Below are 14,229 nucleotides of genomic sequence, written 5' to 3'. Positions count from 1 at the left end.
GATCAAATACTGGCGAGTCCTGCAATATAACACAGACATGGCACCACACCGGGATAGGAGATCAAATACTGGAGAGTCCTGCAATATAACACAGACATGGCACCACACCGGGATAGGAGATCAAATACTGGTGAGTCCTGCAATATAACACAGACATGGCACCACACCGGGATAGGAGATCAAATACTGTCGAGTCCTGCAATATAACACAGACATGGCACCACACCGGGATAGGAGATCAAATACTGGCGAGTCCTGCAATATAACACAGACATGGCACCACACCGGGATAGGAGATCAAATACTGGCGAGTCCTAAAATATAACACAGACATGGCACCACACCGGGATAGGAGATCAAATACTGGCGAGTCCTGCAATATAACACAGGCATGGCACCACACCGGGATAGGAGATCAAATACTGGCGAGTCCTGAAATATAACACAGACATGGCACCACACCGGGATAGGAGATCAAATACTGGCGAGTCCTGAAATATAACAGACATGGCACCACACCGGGATAGGAGATCAAATACTGGCGAGTCCTGCAATATAACACAGACATGGCACCACACCGGGATAGGAGATCAAAGACTTGCGAGTCCTTAAATATAACACAGACATGGCACCACACCGGGATAGGAGATCAAATACTGGCGAGTCCTGAAATATAACACAGACACTTAAGTACTTTTATGTGGGACAACCATAACAATAGTCAATTAACTGGACAACAACAAAATCCAAATGTATACTGGGGAGTATTGAAATATAAAACAGACACTTTGAAGTCACAGACATCATGTTGTCTATTGCTTGACATTAAAGGCAACCTAGGTCAAACGAAAGATTGGTCTGGACAAGTTAACCTTTACCACTTAGATACATATTTGTAACCCTTTACCACTTAGGCACGTATTTTAATCCTTTACCACTTAGATACTCATTTTTTAACCTTTACCACTTAGATATGTTTTTAAAGCCTTTCAAACTTAGATGGGTATTTTTAACCCTTTACCACTTAGATAGTATTTTTGACCATTAACCACTAAGATACGCATTTGTAGTCCCTTAGAAAGTTATTTTTAATTAAAGACCTTTCTTATTAGATTCAAGTTATAAAGGCTCATTTTCAACACTTAGATACTGATGAGCAGCAAACAGCATAAAACCTTAACAGACTGCGAGTTACTCCCTAGCCGTTCTGGTTTTATGCTGTTTGCACATAGCCATTTTAAATTTGCTCCAGAGTGGGAGAGGGTTAACAAAAAATCTGCTTGTCCTACGTGACAAGTGAAACATTAAAATGCAAGACATTGATTGAAAGTATGCGCAAGTACCACAGGAGAGGAGGAAAAAATCACGAAATCTGTTGAAAGAATACAGTTATTAGGATGGAATTTCTTTTAAAATATAATTGCTTACATAAGCACAAATAAGCACACCAAAGCAGGAAAAGAGTCATGTAAATTTTATTAATTTAACAGTGTGTTTTTTTCGTTCAAAATCGGGGCCACTATTCGGCCCCATTCCAAATGGCAAAAAGTAAATATTTTTCCTAAATGGGACCTAAAAATTCCCAATTGAAGGTTTCCAAAAAAAAAATCAACATTTTGTTCATCTTAGCAAAACAATAGCACTCATTACCAAATTTTTGTCAAAATGCCAGGATTTTTTCCCAATAAAAAGGGACTCTGGCCAAATCCCAACATGGTGAAAATACACTGCTCAAGTTTGGCAAGTAAAATTGTTTCTCAATTCAAACAGCTGAACACAAATTTGAGGACTGTTTAAGAAACATCATTCAATTAGAATGGATTTGATCAAGAAACAACAGAATATTTAGTTTATTAACGACTTAAGCATATACAGCTCATCTTCAAAATAACAATGAAGATTAAGAATGGATTTGATCAAAAAGCAACATACTCTATGGTAGTTCCTATATAAGGATTGTGAGATTTTGTCCCCTACCGGTTTTACCGGAGGGGACTTATGGTTTGCGCTCTGTGTGTCCGTGAGTCTGTGTGTCCGTGAGTCCGTCAGTCTGTCACACTTTTCTGGATCCTGCGATAACTTCAAAAGTTCTTAATATTTTTTCATGAAACTTGAAACATGGATAGATGGCAAATATGGACATTATGCACGTCATTTCATTTGATTCCTACGTCAAAAATTATGGTTGCTATGGCAACAAATATATAAACAAAAGATGTGTTTGTCAGAAACACAATGCCCCCTATTGCGCCGCTTTGAAGCCATGATATATTTGACCTTTGACCTTGAAGGATGACCTTGATCTTTAATCACTCAAAATGTGCAGCTCAAGGAGATAAGCATGCATTTTAATATCTTGTTGCTATCTTCAATATTGCAAAATTTGACCTTTGACATTGACACTAAACGATGACCTTGACCATTCACCACTCAAAATGTGCAGCTCCATGAGATACACATGCATGCCAAATATCAAGTTGCTATCTTCAATATTTTAACATGGTTCAAACAGAAATCTCAAACCTAAATTCAAGCACTTTTCAAGGACTTTTTAAGGCCAAATTTTCATTTTCAAGGCCGAGAACCGTACATTAGTTTCCTTTAAAAAATGCATTTTGAAGCCAGATTAAAACAGTAATAATATCATTTATTTGCTCAAACACATAAAACTCATTTCACAATAACTCATACATGTTATTTCAAGTTATTACATACAAATACATGTTATACATCAGAAGTCCAGGGCTCAACATTAACGGTTGTCCGATTGCCCCTGGCAAGTAAAAGTTGGGTTCGGGCAAGTTATTTTATAATCTAGTTGTCCGCCCGGGCAAGTGAAAAAAAGAACAAAGAAAAACATGTGTTTTTGTGGTTAAAACCTAAATAGTACAAATAATCACAAACGATTTGCCTTATCAGGGCTCAACATTAACAGTTGTCCTATTGCCCCTGGCAAGTAAAAGTTGGGTCCGGGCAAGTTATTTAATAATCTAGTTGTCCGCCCAGGCAAGTGCAAAAAAGAACAAAGAGCATAACATTTAGACTTTAATTAGACTAAAATTGCTGTAATCATTTTGTAAATGTGCAAAAATAAAAAAACGGTTTTGTGGTGTATCATTTTGATGTTGATTTAAAAATATGAGGTTTACAGTTAATGTGATATTTCATGTTAGGGCAAGTGACTTTACATTCAGGGCAAGTAGATTTTCTAAGTACTTGCCCGGCAGGGCAAGTTGGTTTTTAGGTTAATGTTGAGCTCTGCTTATGCACTATTTTACCTCGGCGATTGTTGTTTGCGGAAGTCCGAACTAACTACGCATGGTGCGCATGCATTTCCAAATTTATTTTTTGAAACGCCGTAAATGGCTTGGGATTCCAAACATCGGTTTCAAATAAATTTGTGTTTATCTTTTTCATTAATATTCAGTTACACATAACATCGTTGGTGTTTTCAGTCACGAAGAAAACTACTTAAATTATATAACTATATAGAAACAACAACAAATAGCTTCGGTATATATATATTTATATATATATATATATATATATATATATATATATATATATATATATATATATATATATACCAGGGATCATATTTTCCCGCAACATCAATCGGTCCGGATTTAAATGGGGAAAAGTGTCCGAAAATTTATATCCGAAATCATGACAAATTACGTCAAAATATATGCCATTGATTTTACTATTAATGAAGATGGTGTAATAAATGTACAAGTTAAATTCCCTTAGGCATTATCTTTAAACGGAACATACTAGTTTTCTCATTTTGTTTTATCATTTGCTATTTCATTGACATTGGTTGTTTCGTGTGCTGTTTTATCTGATCTGTTTTTCATTGTGGTCAATATTATTAGTCTGCTCAAATCTGCCGATGTTTTAAATCGTTGTCAACTTGATAATAGCTTACAAACATGCATTGAACCCAACAAATGTCTGTGCGTAGGTTTGTTACTGACAATAACAAAACCAAATATTTAAGAAATAATTCATGTTCGTTATAGTTTGTAGTCGAATAACCCACGGCCGATAGTAATGATGCGTAGGGATTATATGATTTGAAACCACGCATCTAAACTTTCGGTCGTGGGTTATTCAACAACAAACAATAAAGAACACGAATTATTTCAATTCTAACACGATTTTTACTGAAGATTTATACAATGTAAATTATTTTTCTTGTGTACTATTTTATGTGAAGTTCCGCCCATAAAAATAACTTTCGGCTGTTCTGTCGATCAGATCCGCGACTTTTATTTATTTATTGCCGAATTATTACGCTGGTGGAAAATGTATCGGCATATTTTGTTTAATTACAGCGCGTGCTTTCAGTGTATAAGGTCCGCCCACAATTATTGCAGAATATCCGATTTTCTTCTTTGTTTATATGACAGTTTACTGTATCATGCATGAAATGCACAATTTCCACGAGGATAACATCGAGGTTTGTATCTCCTAAGTAACTGTCAACGATTTTATCCTGGACACGGACTCTAGTATACACTCTGTGTTCTGGACGAGTACACCTTACGGACCGATTGTGCTAGGTATAAGCCAGTGAAATTATCGATTGATATTGACACGGGGTTATTCACGCGTGCCTAATACACAGCCGCGCGAATCTTCGCTGCTTGGGGCCATACTCTGATACTAGTCTGTTGACGTACAAAAATCTGGTCCTGACCGGTTTAGAAACTGCAGCGAATGGTTTATCACACATAATCGAGATAAGAATGTAATTAGGGTGTGCACTGTGTAATCGATTTCATGAGCAAACAGAATCAGACCGACTGTTTGGGATTTTCAATCGGTCTTTCATGACCTCAATCGGTCTAGAACCGACAAAACCGACAAAAATATGATCCCTGATATATACATGTATATATATATATATATATATATATATATATTATATTTTGCTACATACATTTTCTTTTGCTTTACGTCAATTGACATTTTTGTTACGGTTCACGTGTTGTTCACATTACTGTTAGCAGACGAGAATCTGAAATGTCTAGTTTATTTAGCTTTGTCTTAACAAGTAACTTTTAAGTCTAAGTTGCTGACGAAGACGTGGAGGAGAATGACTAATTATTTCATTTATAAACAAACATTGGCACAAATCTGCATTTAGACTTAATGAGACTTTAATTCCTGTAATCATTTTGTTAAATGTGCAAACATAAAAAAAGGTTTTGTGGGGTATCATTTTGATCTTTATTAAAATATGAGGTTTACAGTTAATGTGATATTTAATGTTTGGGCAAGTGGCTTTACGTTCAGGGTAAGTAGATTTTCTTAGTACTTGCCCGGCAGGGCAAGTTGGTTTTAAGGTGAATGTTGAGCCCTGAAGTCAGTTACTATAACATTTTGTCTTTCACAGGGCTGTTGTTGTTTATGTCTGTTTTAGATTCAACAGTTTTAACAATAGTACCTTCCTGTTTCACCAAAAAACACATCGCAGGAACGCTGTTTGCTTCTCAATTTCATGTTTTCTGTGTGGGTTCCCCTTTATCGTGGCTTTTCAAAGCGCTTTCCCCTATCCCCCCAACACCAATGGTCTTCATATAGACCCAACATAGTGCTTTTCGAATGTCATTTGTTTTCTGTACCCAGGAATATTCATAAGTTTCGCGCAAAACATAACGATTAACGTCATTTTGACAGCTTGTTTATGACCAGAAAATAGCTCCATGAATATTCATGTTTAAAGAATGTTGAGGTATCCTATAAGTTGTAATTATTTAAGCTTTTTTCTGCATATCATTGGTGTTTATGACCAGAAAGTAGGGCCAGGAATATTCAGTTAACCACCCTGGTTTGAAACGTCATTTCCCCATCGCTGCATTTCTACTCGCGAAAATTGATCACAAAGGAGAACCTCTGACGTAGTACACATAATCTGTGACGTGTACACTTAACATTTTGTACCCAATAGTGTACGAAACTTATATTTCGTACTCAACTTTTAGCGCGAAGGAATTTATGATAAATTTTCGTTATATTTCCCTTAAGAACGATTTAAGTTTATAATTAAAGCAATGATTAAAGTAATTTTGAACAGAAAAAAAAAATTCAAGGCTTTTTTACAAGAAATAAGCACTTTTCAAGCACTTTTGCAAGGCCAACACTTGTTCAAGGGCTTTTCAAGCCTTAGACTCGTTTTCAAGCTTTTTTCAAGCCCTGTGCGAACCCTGTTAAATATTTGACCTTTGACCTTGAAGGATGACCTTGACCTTGACCTTTCACCACTCAAAATGTGCAGCTTCATGAGATACACATGCATGCCAAATATCAAGTTGCTATGTTAAATATTTCAAAAGTGATTGCAAAACTTTACTTTATTAAAGTTTTTAATTTTCGACCTTTGACCTTGAAGGATGACCTTGACCTTTCACCACTCAAAATGTTCAGCTCCATGAGATACACGTGCATGCCAAATATCAAGTTGCTATGTTCAAAATTTCAAAAGTTATTGCCAAACTTTACTATATTAAAGTTTAAAATTTTTGACCTTTGACCTTGAAGGATGACCTTGACCTTTCACCACTCAAAATGTGCAGCTCCATGAGATACACATGCATGCCAAATATCAAGTTGCTATGTTCAATATTTCAAAAGTTATAGCAAAACTTTACTGTAAGGTTAAAGTTTTGGGACAGAATGACAGACTGACAGACAGACAGACAGGCCAAAAACAATATACCCCCGATCTATCGATCCGGGGGCATTACAAAATATTACTTTTTTATATATTTCTGACAATGGTGGAGCCGATAGGGGATATAAATTGCTTGGCAATAGTCTTGTTTCACATAAGCCTTCAAATCCTCTCTACTTACTGACTGCCAGGCAACACTGTCAAGTATTCTGTTCTCTATGGACGTCAAATGCTGAAAAAATATACAAACAGAAAATTCATATTTTAATTTCTATAAACAAACAAGAAACACTCAATGTAACAAAACCTGGTTTCAACACTTAACGTTATTACTAAACTTGAATAATGACCTTGACTTTACTTGGCCAGCCACATATACAATCCAAGTTTAGATCTTCATGAAAACTTGCTTTGTCCATAGTCAAGCTTGACCACGCACACTAAACCCTTTACTAATCAGAAACACACGTTGACCATGTGTAGTCAGCTGGAAAATCAAATTTATTTGAAGAACTTTCTTTATAGATTCAAGTTTTAAAGGCTTCATGTAAAAACATGTGATACTGATGAGTAGCAAACAGCATAAAACCTGAACAGCTGCAAGTTCCTTGCAGACTGTTCTGGTTTTCTGCTGGTTGCATATGATAAAGCCATTTTCATTTTGCTTCTGAGGAGGGGTTAATACATTAGAATGCTAAGGATATTTTTATTTAGGATTATGCGGGCCTGCGACATCACCTGATCGACCGCCCCCAAAACCCTAAATAATAAGAGTTTTAGGTATATCACAACAGCATATTGAAAAACAAATCCTGGGTTACCTGTTGTACAAGATAATCTTTTTATTCAGGACCGTCAAAACCCTTAATAAAACGATTCACAGTTATATCACAACAGTCCAATTGCAAACTCACTTTTCCTGAGCTAGCTGGTTGTACTAAGGGCACATACTTGTTTTTTTTGTTTGTTTTTTAAACCTATTTATTAAAGCTCGCTTGCATAACAAGCCTAGGCTTATATGAAATGCTCTCGAGTCCGTTTCCTTGCACATACTTGTGCCAGTAACTGATCACTGCCCTTCTTGATTCAGAGTAAGGAAGAGAAAGGCTGTGAAAAGGATTTCATAACCAAACCCCAATGAATGTTTATGCACCCTGGGATCGTACTTGCGATCCATTGATTTTCAGTCCTGAGTTTTAACAACTGAGTTAGCAGGCCCAGTGTAAATCTGTCAACTACTCATCAGATACAAAAGTTCAAAACAATAAACCATGATTTCGCAAAATACACCAACGTATTTCCAACAATTTATACAGATATACAAGTTAAACTAGCCTTGATAATATCCCTAGTAAGATTTGGCTCAGCTTTCAGGTAGCTTTCCAGTACTTTGTAGAAGTCAAAGGCGTACAGCTCAAACACGTCAAGCACCCAGGGGAAATGGAACTTGCTGTCGCCGCTGTTCAGAACTGAGTGAGTCATCGACCCTGAAAGTAAATGGAAACCTATTTATGTTAGCGCTATAGCATTGAAGCCCTCTCGAGTGCGTTTCCTGGCTTTAACCAGTACTTGGTGTCTTTCAGGGGGAGGGAGGAATCTAAAGAAAGCTCCCACAGTGGGTGGGCTTCATATCAACAACACGAAGGCCACCCTGAAAATTCAGTTGCATAAAAGACTTAAAAAATTACTTGCAAGTTAAGCCATTTCCTAAAAACTGCCCCAAAACAATTTATTGTTGTCCAAAAAAGACAAGCAATCGAAAAAAAAACAGTTAATTCCCATTATATAGCATCAGTCCTTCCAAAAATTATCATTTATTGCCAGCCAGGAGGTCCTATAAGCATGCACCCTCTGGCCAGCCCGGACTTACCATTGCCGGCCCAAAAAATAAAAATTAAGAAAAAAAAAATATATTAAATTAAATAATTTAATATTATCATAATACTATACTATTTAATATTAATATTCATGAATTTCACTAAAAAAATGAAACTTTATTCCTTTTAATCAAATAATGTACTTCTGAGAGCTTCACTCTATTTATTCCATTGAGAGCAAGTTAATAATTTTATTATATATTTGTTTTCGTGTTTGTTTATTTTGTTGTTGTTAACACACTGTCACAATGCTTGGGAACTGACCGGAAGGTCACAATAAACTTTGTTTATGTCCCGCTTATTATGAATTAATAGGATATAACGGGAACCAAACGCACATGGTTGATTCTATCCATTTGAGGAATGTTTTTTTTTTTTTTTTTTTTTTTTTTTTTTTTTAAATAAGAAAACTTTATTTACCTGGTCAATAGGTATGTGTAGGACGAGGCCATCCTACTCCATACCTTACAAACATTATGTGTTAGTAGCAATTAAATACAGCCTGTGTTAGTATACAACTAAATGATTTGCACGTTTATAAACAGCGGATGCAAGTTTATGTTTAGCAATATACAATGTATGCATGTATACATAGATACATAGTAGATGAAAAACTTTGTGAAAGCACAGAAAATACAAGTAGCAACTATACTTTCTATATAACACAGGGATCTTCATACTTAATATGGAGATTTGTACTACACATATCATTGTGTTCTTTTGTAAAAGGTAAAGAAAGTGTAGATTTGAACAAAAAAAAATATGTGAAAAAAAACCACAGTGTATAGTTGAAAGCATTCATTTCAGTGCACATCAATGTAAAGCAAGTACATTTTAAGTTATGGGTTCATTGATTAATAATCTTACAACTGACTAATTTGGAAATTCCGAGCCTTGGCAAATGGTGTGCTTTTGAATTTCCCATGCTAGTTGAAAACTATTTTTTAGCCCTGGTACTGTTGGGATTTTACTATGTTTTTTACAGATAAAAACATACCTTTTCATTTCAGGAAATAAAATATTAATGGGGGTCATTTTTTCAGAACAAATCCCAAGTAGAACATCTTGGCAAGAGATGTTGGGAAAATTGATGTTGTTTACATTCATTGAATATTTTATATAGTTGATAATGGGTTGAATGTGTTCACATTCCCAGAAAAGATGAGTTAAGATTTCCTCATGTTTTTTACAAAAAGAACACAGATTGTCGTTAACAATTTTCATTTTATATAACAGAGATTTTGTACCCAAGATTCTGTGTACAATTCTAGTTTGATTCCATTGTATATATGTATCTCTGGAGTTTTCAAAAAGAAAGTTATGTACAAACTTCCAGTCAATGTTATTAAATATTTCATTCCACTTATTTTGACATGTAGGTTTTTCTTTATTAAATGTATATGTGCTATATATTGATTTATTTGGTTTTGCTTTAAAAACAATAACATTCAGATAGGAAGAGATGAATACTCCAGTGGTGTTTGGCTTGTTAACAGTTGCAAAACTTGATTTTTTAATAAAATCCGATACAGTTCTTTTAACTCCTTCATAGAATAAAAAATTTAGCACTTTTCCAGTGTAATTCTCAATATCATTCTTGGTCTTAAACCCTCCAGAGGTATATAATATGTCTCTAACAAGTCTAATTTCATACATGTTCTTATCATAAATGCAATTCATACCAATTTTAAAGTTGTCATTGTAAAATAATGGCATATTAAATACATCATCAAATGTACAAATCTTAAATTTGTTAACATATATGCTATAGTAATTTAGAACATCTTTCCAAAATGTGTTAGTTAATCTTTTAACAGTTTTTTGCACATATGCATTACCCATATTTAACATTTTTTTAACATCAAACAGTGAATAGACTAATACAAAGCATTTACCTGTACATAGTGCAAGTTTCTTTATCCATGTTAGCTTCATACTTTTTTCAAATGAGTATATATCTATCATATTCAGCCCTCCCTCTTCATAAGGTTTGATAAGAACATTGTGTTTGATTTTTAAAGGACCATCCCATATGAAGTTGTAAAAACAATTGTGTATTTGATTTAATATATGTACTCCTGGACTGGGAAGAGCAATAAATAAATGAGTGAAAAGGGGGAGTAACATGGATTTAACTACAGTTATCTTTCCTAAAGGTGAGATATTTCTCCTTTTCCAAAAATTTATGATATTTTGTAACATTGTCAATTTGCTAGAATAATTATAATCAATCATTTTCTCTAGGTTGACATCAAATATGATACCTAGTACTTTGAAATTGGTTGAACCCCAAATAAGTTTGTATTTAGTTTTTATTGAGTGTGTACTATATTTCTTGGAGCCTATCCATATGAGTTTTGTTTTGTCATAGTTAATTTTTAGTCCAGATTCCAGGGCAAAGGTATGCAATAGGTCAAGTGCTGTGTTAAGAGAACTTTCAGAACCGTCTAATAAAAGTGATGTGTCGTCTGCAAATTGGGAAATTTTGTATTCAATGTTTTCAATAGTTATTCCTTTAATTTGTTTTGAGTTTCTTATCTTGATTGCCAATGTTTCTACACATAGTATAAAAATGTAAGAACTGATCGGATCGCCTTGACGGCAGCCTTTTTCAATTTTGAATGATTCAGACAGGAATCCATTGATTTGAATGGCTGACATAGTGTTGTATAAAAAAAGAGAGATCCATTTTCTGAACATTGGACCAAAGTTAAAATAAATTAGAGTTTTTTTCAATGAAATTGAATGCCAATGAGTCGAACGCCTTTTCAAAGTATAACGTTAATCAGAGTCCAGGGATTTTGTTATCTTCTGGATATTTTAGTATATCATACAATAGTCTAGTATTTTCACCTATATATCTTCCTTTTATAAATCCAGTCTGATCTTTGGAAATTAATTTGTCAAGTACTGTTTTAAGTCTGTTTGCAATTGTGCCTGAAGCTATTTTGTAAACAACATTTAGGAGAGTTAATGGTCTAAGATTGTTAAAGGTTGTTCTTGGCTTATTTTTTTTTTGGTATACAGGTGATAATACCTTGTTTTTGAGTGATTGACATAGCTCCAGAAATAAAAGCATAATTAAGACTCCTTAAAATGAAATACTTAAGATCTTTCCAGAAAACTTAAAAAAATTCTGTTGTGAAGCCATCTGAACCTGGACTTTTAAAATGTTTCATATTTTTCAAGGTAGTTGAGATTTCTTCCATTGTCAATATGCCTTCTAATGCTTGAGCTTCCTCGTTATTCAATTTTGCACTGTGTATCAAATTAAGTTCATCAAATATAGCGTTATCACTTTCTTTTGTTTCACCTTTGGAGTATAAAGTCTTGTAATATGAGGCAGCTTCTGCTAAAATTTCATTTTGATCATATATATTGTGGCCATTATTGTTTATAATATAAGGTATTGTTTTGCTAGATGAGTGTTGTTTTTCCAAATTGCAAAAGTATTTCGTGGGTTTTTCGCCTTCATCAATCCATTTAGCTTTGGATCTTATGAATGATCCTTTTATTTTAATATCACGTATATCAGATAGTTCCTGCTGTAACAAATGAAGTTCTTCAATATTATTTTCAGTAATATTTTTTTCTAGAATTTCAATTTTTTTTATAATAAAATCTTCCCTGTCTTTCCTCTGTTTAGATCTGTATGATGAAAATGAGATAGTTTTGCCCCTGATTTCCATTAACAAGGTTTCTAAAAAAAGCTGGTCATTTATGGTAAACTGAATCTCACAATCATCAATCGTGTTCAAAGAGTCATTTGAGGAATGTAATCACATAGTGATGACCTAGTGTGTTATTCACTTTGACGAAGCAGCAAAAATCTTCGCATAGCCTACATACACTTACGTCATTCAAGAAATGCAACCAATGAACCACATTATTAATTTTCATTTATAATTCTGTAAAATCTAACTTTTGCCTTGAAATATTTCTGAAAATAGTTTATGGAATTCCAACTTTGGCCATAATTTGTATAACAGGAAATGATGTCCTGCCATATTGCTTTTTCAAATTATTATCAGAAAAAAATAGATGACTGAAGGTATTTCAAAAGGACTGTAGCGAAGCAATTTTTCTAAATAAAACCTTCTTAGATATTTGTTTCAGTCTGCTTTACAAATGAAGTAGTTTTTAAAGTTGAAAAGGCCTAGCAACATACCTTTAAAATTTCATTACTTAGTTTTAAGTAGTTGCTTTTGACAAAAACAGAAGCATGTCTGGTTTGAAATTACTACTTAAAGTGATATTATGGGCATCTAACAGTTTATAGGTGTCTATCGCAACTGTTGTTTATTTGTGGTGTTTTCACTTCATATACACTTATATTTGTTAATGCACCATCAACATACTAAAACAATATCCCGCAAAGAGAAAAATAATGCATTTGAATATCAACCGTACTTTCGTTTGACAACTGATCATGCATGTACGATGTGAACCTAAATTTAGTTTTCATGCAGATTCGTTCCTACGACACAAAGACACAATTTTGTTTTACGGATCATTTCGGCTTAGAGGACTGGGTGAGTCACGTAAGAATATTGAATATAAAATATTTCTTATAAACAACAGGTAGCAAGATGAGTTGCAGATAATTGGTCAGTAACCACATTTTAACTAACTCTTTTGACCTGTTAATTCTTTTCAGCTCAATTCAACAGTGAAAAATGCCCATAATATCACTTAAATAGTTTTCCCAGTATCAGACGATGTGAACCAAATGTTATTGATTAAAGTCTAGTGCATCTGTCAAATAGCATAAAGATTATATGTCACATACCGGTGTGTGTAATTAAGGTGCAAAACAATTAAAATTGTATTTTTACAATATCTAGCATATCAACTCGCTTGATTTATCATCAAACAAAAAAAGATTAACATTTTTTTAGTAACTGTTACTAAACCAAAATAAATTACACGAAAGACGGTTTATTTACGTTAAATATATTACGTGCCCATGTATATTTCAAATGCCATGTAGAACAAGTGCTTGTTTCAATGATTCTGAAAGTATTGTATCTACATTGTGCCTAACAAAATCTCAAAACCATCAAAAGCGAACACACTAGTTAACATTTTCCCACTCAGATGTACACATGTTAGCGGGTTTTTATTCCCGTACAAAGTTCAATTAAATTAAAGAAGTTTCTACTACATTCAAGTTTTTAAGCCTTCATTTCCAACCATAAAGTACTTATGAGCAGCAAACAGCATAAAACCTGAATAGACTGTGAGTTTCATACAGGCTCTCTGGCTTTATGCTGGTTGCATATAGCCATTTCCATGGATTATTAAGTATATATTAACTTACAAGATACATTGTATGTAGTTAGGACAATCTCTGTTGAACACGCGAGCAATGAGCGATGAAAGACATCGTTGTTCAGAAGGCTGCTAAAGTCCTTTAGAGGCGCCAACCTTTCCCTCTCCTGAAAGAATAGAACAAAAACAAATTAACATGTGTATCAATATAAAATATGCAGTGTAGTAACTCATCATCGGAACCCAAGTTGACTACAACAAGTTGACTACAATACTCAATGCTTATTGATTCAGATCAGACATAACTCATTGGGTTTTTTTCAGGTGTTTCATTGGCCCAGCCAGCACAGAAATCTATCAAATGGAACCACTCGATATGAGAACAGTTATACTTTCAGTTTT

General features: G+C 34.1%; 1 protein-coding gene across 1 annotated transcript in view; it reads right to left on the bottom strand.

Annotated features, from left to right (window-relative positions):
• Positions 1-14,229, bottom strand: part of LOC127835820 (retinoblastoma-associated protein-like) — a 98,038-nt gene that overhangs the window by 27,214 nt on the left and 56,595 nt on the right. Inside the window, exons 13-15 of the mRNA XM_052362253.1 lie at positions 13,877-13,994; positions 8,015-8,166; positions 6,861-6,911 (exon numbers count right to left, since the gene is read on the bottom strand). Of these exons, the coding sequence (XP_052218213.1) occupies positions 6,861-6,911; positions 8,015-8,166; positions 13,877-13,994 (321 nt within the window). The remainder of the gene's footprint in view (positions 1-6,860; positions 6,912-8,014; positions 8,167-13,876; positions 13,995-14,229) is intronic.

The sequence above is a fragment of the Dreissena polymorpha genome, chromosome 6 (assembly GCF_020536995.1).
Source record: "Dreissena polymorpha isolate Duluth1 chromosome 6, UMN_Dpol_1.0, whole genome shotgun sequence".
Taxonomy (NCBI): Eukaryota; Metazoa; Mollusca; class Bivalvia; order Myida; family Dreissenidae; genus Dreissena; species Dreissena polymorpha.
This window is presented reverse-complemented; position numbering and strand designations above follow the sequence as displayed.